Here is an 8,473-nt window from a genome sequence, read left to right on the forward strand (position 1 = left end):
AAAAAACCCGAAATGTTATATTTTTAGTTTTTGGTGTGCAATATTTCATAAAAAGAAATTGACATTCGTGTGTATAGATTAATTAATTATAGAGAAATAGCTTTTCAAAAGGGTCAATAATCAAAGAGATTTTAAGTTAATAAGTCTTTGTTTGATAAAGTTAGTGTAAAGCTGATGTGGCAAAACAAAAAACTATATATGAGGTCGATGATATATTAAACACAAGTCTTCAACAATCCTTGGAGAATCTGATATATTAAACACAAGGAAAGCAACTTTAATTGGTTTTTATTCTTGTTGCCTCAAAATACACTAAACACAACCTTTATTATCTAAACCTATTTAACCCTTATTCAAAATTAATATACTCCACATCATATAACACTAACCCAACTTTCCATCTCTGTCTTTATATCAATCTTCAACAAAATCGATGCCAACAAACAACCATTTTGTTATTAAGGTGTTGAAAAAAAGACCACTTTCATGCCATACTTAGCTTCATATAACTCAATCCATGAACATATGGTTGTATACCCTTGCTTACATACGTGCTCTAGAACCCGTATTTATAGGTGCACTCTGCAAAAGAACACCCATATATAGCTTATGTCCCATTAAGTCCATTAAGTAAAAAAGATTGTGATTCATGAATCAAAGAAGATTGAGGATAAAAAAGTAAACTCACCAATGGGACACCATTCATGGCTCTTTCTTCCAAGAATCTTGATGGTTTATAAAAGTTGCCATATTTTTCAGACCATTTTTTCAGACTTGTATATATGTGTTTACTCCCAACAACATCTGCCCAAAAAACAATGCCACCACTGCAACACATTGTGAAAATGTAAATGCAAAATACATTTTTATCTAAAATCGAAAATAGCTATTTTTCAATTATAAACATACCGATATGAAGGAAAACTCATCCCAAGAACAGATGCAATGTCAAGATCGGATGCTTTCACAACAATTTTTTCCTCTAAAACACGACATGCTTCATTCACCACAGGAAACAGCACCATCTCTACTATTTCTTCATCAGTCATGGCTACAGTCTACACAGATAAACCACAAAATGACAAAATTGCCCTTAGTATGTCCCAAGGGTACAAATGGGTTACCTTTCCTTGTGGCTTAAGATTGGCTACCCTTCTTGACTCTTCTATAACTGGTAACACCATATTATCAGGTTTTGGTTTACTACCTTTTTCATACACATAATACCCTTTTCCATTGTTTTTACCTGAAAAAGCCATGTCATTTAAACACATGATTGAAAGACAACACGAAAATGAAAACTAGTAAATTACCATTTCGCCCATTTTTGATAAGAAGGTCAACTACAGGAGAGATGAAAGTTCGATCAGGAAAAGCAGTGGCGAATTCTTTAGCTACAGCAACTGCTAAATCATATCCTGTCAAGTCTTCAAGCCTAGAATTTTTTTAACAATCACCGGTTTGGAAAATTACCGTTTTGCCCTTTTCTAAACTATTTGAATTTATGATTAAGAAACAGAAACTTACTGGAATGGCCCCATTGGAAGCCCAAAATTCTTGATCAATCTGTCGATTCTAAATAAATCTACTCCTAAAAGAAGCAAAATGTGTGCACTTTGTTTGTATGGAAAAAAGGTTCGATTAACAGCAAAACCAGTACAATTTGAAACAACAACAGGAACTTTTTTTATAATTTTTGAAATTGTCATAAGATCAAGAATCACTTGGGGAGAAGTCTTTTCTGTTTGAATGATCTCCAGTAGTGGCATTACATGTGCAGGACTGTTATCAGTAAGATAAATATTAGTTGCAACTTTTTTTTATTATTATTAAATTTTAAATCTTGATCTGTTAATCTTCAAAATGTATAAAAAAAAACATACCTGAAGAAATGTGCACCCACAATTCGATCTTGACATGTAAGTGTTTGACCAATTAAATTGAGGTCAATGGTAGATGTGTTGGTTGCTAAAATGCAATGAGGTGGACATATTTTCTCAATTTCATTAAATATTTTTTTCTTTAATTCAACATTCTCAATAACTGCCTGCCATTCAAAGTAACAAATCAAACAATTAAACACAACAATCTTTATATTTTATAGTAATCTTTATACATAAATAGAAAAAGAACATACCTCTATCACCATATCCACATCCTTGAAATCTGAGTAGTCCATTACCCCTTTAATCATCAACAAGGCTTTGTCAGCTTTTGACTGAGTCAACTTTTTCTTTGCAACCAAAACTCGGACATTTGCTACAAGAAAATTAATACCAATAAGTTTTTGAATCACAATATTTATAAAACAGAGTTCATTAGAGTCATAAAGACTCCAAAAAAAGTTCATTTGAGAAAATGAGTACCTTCTATCATTTTTATCCCTTTTAGAAGAAACTCGGGGTTGACTTCTTTGAGAATAACATAAATATTATTAATAATAAAAGCTGTAGCTATTCCAGAGCCCATTAAACCTCCACCTATGATAGCAACTTTCTTCACAGCTCTTGGCTTGAGCCCAATATCAGTAACATTAGGCACCTATAAGTGATTAAAACTAAGTTGAAAATGTAGAAAATATTCAGAAGTTTAAAAATGTTGGTATTAGTTTATATCAAATATGTTACCTTTGAGGTTGCACGTTGTGCAAAGAACACATGAACAAGACCTTTTGATGTGTCTGAAACAACAAGCTTGTTGAAGACTTTGGCCTCCTGAGGGATAAAATTTTGTATATTTGAGAAATATTAATAATGACAAGATAAAAGAATCTTTTGGAACAACACTAATGTTATTAACATTTGAAATGATTATTTTGAGAACAAAAATTGTCATACTTATACCTTCAAAACACCATGATATCCTCCATGAATAATACCTTCCATAATTACATCAATACATGCTATGTGTTGAGGCATATTAGGCCATGTTATTTTGGCTTGTTCTCTTGCAATTGTAAGTATCTTATGTGCTTCAGATAAGGAACCGATTTTGTCTACAAGGTGAAGGGAGCGGGCCCACGGTTTAAGGTTGTTTGCAATGTCTAATGCCCATTGCCTTGAGACTTTAAGCAACTCTTGAGGTGACACAATAGCATCAATGAGCCCTAGCTTATGCCCTTCTTGAGAGACTATTGATTTAGATGTCTGCAAAATAACGTTTAAAAGATATTTGAGAAAAATGATGACACTTGGAGAAACGGAAGGAAAGAATAGACAAGGGCGAATTTGTAAATAGGTAGGACTTAAGGGGGACTTTCTCTATTTAGTTGTTCTTTCTAGATTAAGTAAAAGTGTCTTATATGGATAAAGTGATTGAGTGGGTAATGATATATGTCTGGATAGTGTCAGGGGTTGTTTCTTTTTGGACGAAATAAACTGTCTGAATATGAGTAAATGACAATTTTACCCTTCTAGTTAGAAACATAAATAATAATACGAGTTTTTCCATGTTTACACTTGTTGCAAGGGAGAGGAACTCACCAACATCATATCAAGTGCCTTTGGCAACCCCAAAAGTCTAGGAAGTCGTTGGGTACCTTAAAAAGTATTTTGTTTTTTTTATTAAGAACAACCATTAAACAAAAACATATTTATTAAACTTAAATGAAAAAAAGTTTTAAAAGTAGACAAATTACTAAACTTATACCTCCAGCCCCTGGGATAATTCCTAGAGACAATTCGGGTAAACCAAGTTGGGCATTTGGAGTTGCAATTCGTGCATGGCATCCCTGTTCAAAACAACAAGATGAAAATGATTTTAAAGAACTTAAATTTAAATAAAAATAAAAAAATTCTTTGATTCCCAAAATCACAAACCATGGCAACTTCTAACCCTGCCCCAAGTGCAAGTCCTTCAATGGCAACAACTATAGGTTTCTTTGCATCTAAGTTTACAGAAGAACATAAGTTAATAAAAAAACGGATCTTTGATAACATTTATGAACGAGGAGTTGTATGATAAGACCTTCTATTCTGTTGACCACAAGGTCAACGGATAAATCAGGTAGAAGAGATAACTTTCCTGCAAGTCCAAACAATGCTTGATTTTCAAAAAAACATGTTTGAATTTTGCAAATAGAATACAAATAATGAAGGTGTACCAGTTTGTTGAACTTTTCTGAACACATTGATGTCAAATCCACCAGAAAACTTCCTATTCTTGCCTATATAATATAAGAGAAACCAGACATACATGAAAAGATAAGAAGAAGATATCATATCAGTTTTGACTTCTACTATTGAATTGTAATCTCGTTAAAGCAAAACATCAAACAGTTTGTAGGCATTCCAATTCATAGAAAATTACATCAAAACAACAGTCAAATTTAATCAAAGGAAAAGGCTTGTTCAACGAATTACCAGTCAAAACGATAGCTTTTACATCATCTCTGCTCATAGCTTGTTCAATTTTCTCCTTCAACCAAGCAATAACTACACAGGACAACCGATAAACGCAGCAAACAATTAATCATTGAAATCACATGTAAGGTGGAAAGACAAAACTAACAAAACCCCAGTTTACCAAAGGCATCAAAGAACATACAACTCACAAACAAACAAATAATCAATAGTTTTAATGGGAGTTAGTTAAAGAGCAGTGATGCAATAAGAAAGATTAAACCCACGAAGATAACAATAAACTGATCATTTTGCTCGTGATTTGAATGGGGGCAAAAGAAAAACGAAAGAAACGGTATTGAATTAAAGCTCACTTGAGACGGCAAAGGCATTGACAGGTGGATTGGAGATGGTGATCACAGCAACACCATCAGAACCCACCACCATTTTCACTTCAAGCTCTGCCATCTTTGTTAAGATTCCTCGAGCAGTGGGTCAAAGGGAAGTCAATGGAGGAGAAGACTACGATCAAAACTCAAAACTCAACAGTAATTTATAATGGAAGAATGCAGTGACTCAGTGAGTGGAAGTTGGAAGGCCAATTTGGTCGATATTTGCTTTTTAGAGGTAAGAGCAACCTCTATAGATTAATAACGTTATATTTTATTAATTTAATAAAATATTATTATATCGATAAATTAATAAATTATTAATTTAAGAGTTGGCTTATATTCGTAAAAAAAAATATTGCAAGTGACAACAACTCTTCACAAATTGTATTCCAATATTAGAATTTAGTGCTTCAACTCTTAAATATAATCGAGAGATTTAAAGATAAACTCAATATAGATTTTTGAAATTCATAAAAAAAACAAGTATAACTATAGAATCCTTTTTACAAGAAAATTCTAGAATTTTAGAATATTTTAATAATTATTAATTTATAGTTTCGCTGGTCCTAATATATTTACATTGGGATTTCAAAAAATTATTAATTTATTATTTTATCGATTGAGTCTAATTTTGTACAGCTCCCAAGTTGGAACCCGACAAATTATTAAATTTATCGAGGTTATTAATTTATCGAGTATTAAATTATAGAGGTTCTATTGTAGTTACAAAATGCCTTGTTATTTATTTAAAAATAACTTAATTATATGGAAATAATCATGATGTCCAAGTGGTTTTTTTTCTTTTATTTAAAAAAAAAATATATTTTTTAAATATAATATAGAGCAACATATACTCTGTTTTTAGTTTTTATATTTTTTTGTTTTACCTATTTTTTGTTTTATTTTATTTTTTAAAAAATGTTTTTAAATAAAATTTAGAGCAATATATTCGAAGTTTCTTATGTTTTTTTGTTTTGTTTTTATTTTTTGATTTATTTTGTACTTTTTGATTTTTTTGAACTAAATATCGGTTCTAGTTTTATGTTTAACAATTATAAAATTTCAAATCATAAATATATTAAGCATCATACTATTTTTGTAATATATCATTTTGGATCATAAAAATTTCGATAATATCATTTTGAAATTTGGATCATATCATTTTGAATAATAGTATTTTGGATTATATATTTTTTAATCATATAATTTTGGTTCATATTATATTCAATTAAATAAAGTTTTCGTTTAGAACAATATTTAGATTATTATATTTTTTTAGTCATTTAATTTTGAATCATAAAAATATAATAAATAAGGATAATAAAATATTTGGATCAAAATATTTTTAGATCATAACAAATTAAGAATCTTAAACATATTTAATCATAACCTTTTTAAATCATAAATATTTTGAATAATATTTTGTTCAGTATTAGTATCTTTTTTAAACTTGTAATCTTTTAAAATAAAGTTTGGTATCTAAACAACCTTATTTTCAAAATTTTCTTTTCAAATATATATATATATATATATATATATATATATATATATATATATATATATATATATATATATATATATATATATATAATAGAACGTAGTTGTGTCAGGTCCGTAACAACCCTCGGGTCCGTATCAACCCCGAATCCATAATGACTCCATATAACATGTAACTATGTTGGATCCGTAACAACCCCGAGTCCAAAATGACTCCATATAATAGCATGTAGCTGTGTCGGGTCCGTAACAACCCCTGGGTCTATTTCACCCCATATACATAAGCATACATGCATATGAGCATAAGTCGCAAGGCAACAAGCACATACAAGCATATCAACAAGTGTCACAAAGACAACTATCATCCTACAAACATAATCCAGTAGGTCGGTATTGGTGCCTTCGACCCACGAGTACAGTGAAGAGACTCACATGAACTACTCAACAGAAGCCCAACAACTACCTCAGTATCAAAACAGCCAACCCGAGCTTTCTAAATCCAAAACGAAACCAACCCTTAAACAAATACTCAATTCTACCCAAGTTTGACCAAAAGTCAAACAGATCAAAAAGTCAACGGGCAAAGTTAAGGTCAAAATTTCCAATAGCAGCCCTCCATGTCGTTGCCTTCCCTGGCCACGTTGTGGGCACTAAATGCCAAAACAGTCGTTGCCCCAGTTACCACGTCGTGGCAGCCAAAGGCCACGCCGTAGGGACTGGTCTGAACAGCTCAAACGAGCTTAATCCATTTTCTTTCGATTTTAAGAGCTTCAAACCTTAGATCTGATTCCTTCCAAGGTTTTAATGGAAAAAGTTTCTAGCTTTATCCATTATGAAGGTCCAAACCACCAAGATCTAGAATTTAAGTCTCAAAGGGACCCAAAATGCATCTTTCCCAACTTAATCCATTAAATCTAAGTCTTCCACTTCCATATATGAATCAACAAGATGTATAGAGGGATAAAGTTTCTAACTTTATCCATAACAATGCCCCAATCATTCGAGATCTAAACTTTAATACACCAAAATGGCATAAATGACCAAGATAACTTGCATGGTTAAAAGGGAAGGCAAAAGATCATAACTTTCCTAGTCCATGGGGTTCAAGAAACATAAAAAATTGATCAAAAGATGTTGGAGTCCCCTCAACTCCAAGATCACCCACAAAATGGACCAAAAGTGTCAAAAACCCCAAATGACAATATCTAAAGAACTAGATAGCAAGAATGGAACTTTATACTTACAATAGTTTAGAAATGTAGTGCATTTGATGGATTTAAGCTTAAAAACTATCCTTGCACCCATAGGAACCTTCTTGATCTTTAAACTTTATCAAAATAATATAAAAAGCATCCAAAAGAGGAGGGATGAGAGAGGAGAAGTTCAAATCTTGAAGGTAGAGGCTAGGGTTTCTCTTAAGGGGTTCTAGAGATGATGGAGGCTGATAAAATGCCCACAAATGAAGAACACTAAGCTTAAATATGTTGAAAATCCTAAAAATCATGGGCTTGGGCCTGACTGATCGCCATGTCGTGGGCTCTGAACCCCACGCCGTGGCCACAAATTTTCACCCAAATCCACCTCAAATTCAAACAACCATAACTTCTTCGTTTCAACTACGTTTTCGGCGATCTTTATATCCACGGAAAGGTATTGAAGACCCCCATACTTCTATCTAGTTATTTTTGGCTTCACACATGTCGAACTAAAAACCATAATCCATGCAAGAAGCCTAACATATAACTTTTCCCATTTTACCCTTTGGCTCCAAAACACAACCCAAGGTCTTAGATCATATAACCAATATTATCAACATCCAATGGGTTCTAAACCCTATTCCATTGAAGCCCAAGGCCTTTACTCGATCCATTTATTGCCATAACCCACAAATAAGAAACTTTTCGAAACAGGATGTTACAAATCTCCCCTACTTGAACTGGATTTCGTCCTCAAAATCCGTCTTGGTTAGAATCTTTGAAAGTAACACCAACGTCTTCCATAAGCTTCCTCTAACCATTCCGAAATCAAGGAATCTATACAGAGAAGTCGAGAGATCACTCGAAGACCCACAACTGTCAACAAACCACCCAATAACTTGAAAATATTAAACCGCAACCACTATCCTCCTCTCCATAACTGTAAGGCCCAACTCCAAGTGAAAACCACTCAAACCGAGAAACTTCTCAAAAAATGGAACTACAACTAACTCCATCAATAAACCCCCAAAACCGAGAACCCATCAGT

At 32.4% G+C, this 8,473-nt stretch overlaps 1 protein-coding gene across 1 annotated transcript; it reads right to left on the reverse strand.

The window, feature by feature from the left end:
• Positions 1–193: 193 nt before the first annotated feature.
• On the reverse strand, positions 194–4,945 carry LOC145124760 (peroxisomal fatty acid beta-oxidation multifunctional protein AIM1-like). The gene is made up of 18 exons (XM_079060220.1): positions 4,715–4,945; positions 4,362–4,433; positions 4,103–4,165; positions 3,967–4,023; positions 3,819–3,886; positions 3,649–3,730; positions 3,483–3,538; positions 2,844–3,146; positions 2,628–2,714; positions 2,367–2,541; positions 2,138–2,259; positions 1,884–2,047; positions 1,528–1,782; positions 1,314–1,435; positions 1,125–1,246; positions 910–1,058; positions 689–827; positions 194–582 (listed from the first exon to the last, which is right to left on the reverse strand). Exons 1-18 carry the CDS (start codon positions 4,806–4,808, stop codon positions 544–546), a joined length of 2,169 nt encoding a protein of 722 aa, XP_078916346.1. The 5' UTR covers positions 4,809–4,945; the 3' UTR covers positions 194–543.
• Positions 4,946–8,473: the final 3,528 nt, after the last annotated feature.

Source organism: Lactuca virosa, chromosome 7 (genome assembly GCF_052849685.1).
Source record: "Lactuca virosa cultivar CGN04683 chromosome 7, Lactuca_virosa_CGN04683_v6, whole genome shotgun sequence".
Classification (NCBI taxonomy): domain Eukaryota; kingdom Viridiplantae; phylum Streptophyta; class Magnoliopsida; order Asterales; family Asteraceae; genus Lactuca; species Lactuca virosa.

Coding starts and splice junctions, on each gene's coding strand:
- LOC145124760 (XM_079060220.1), bottom strand. CDS start 4,808: ATGGCAGAGCTTGAAGTGAAAATGGTGGTGGGTTCTGATGGTGTTGCT. Junction 2,715..2,843: donor GATATCATGGTGTTTTGAAG/GTATAAGTATGA, acceptor TTTATCCCTCAG/GAGGCCAAAGTCTTCAACAA. Junction 2,048..2,137: donor ATGTGGATATGGTGATAGAG/GTATGTTCTTTT, acceptor TTTGAATGGCAG/GCAGTTATTGAGAATGTTGA.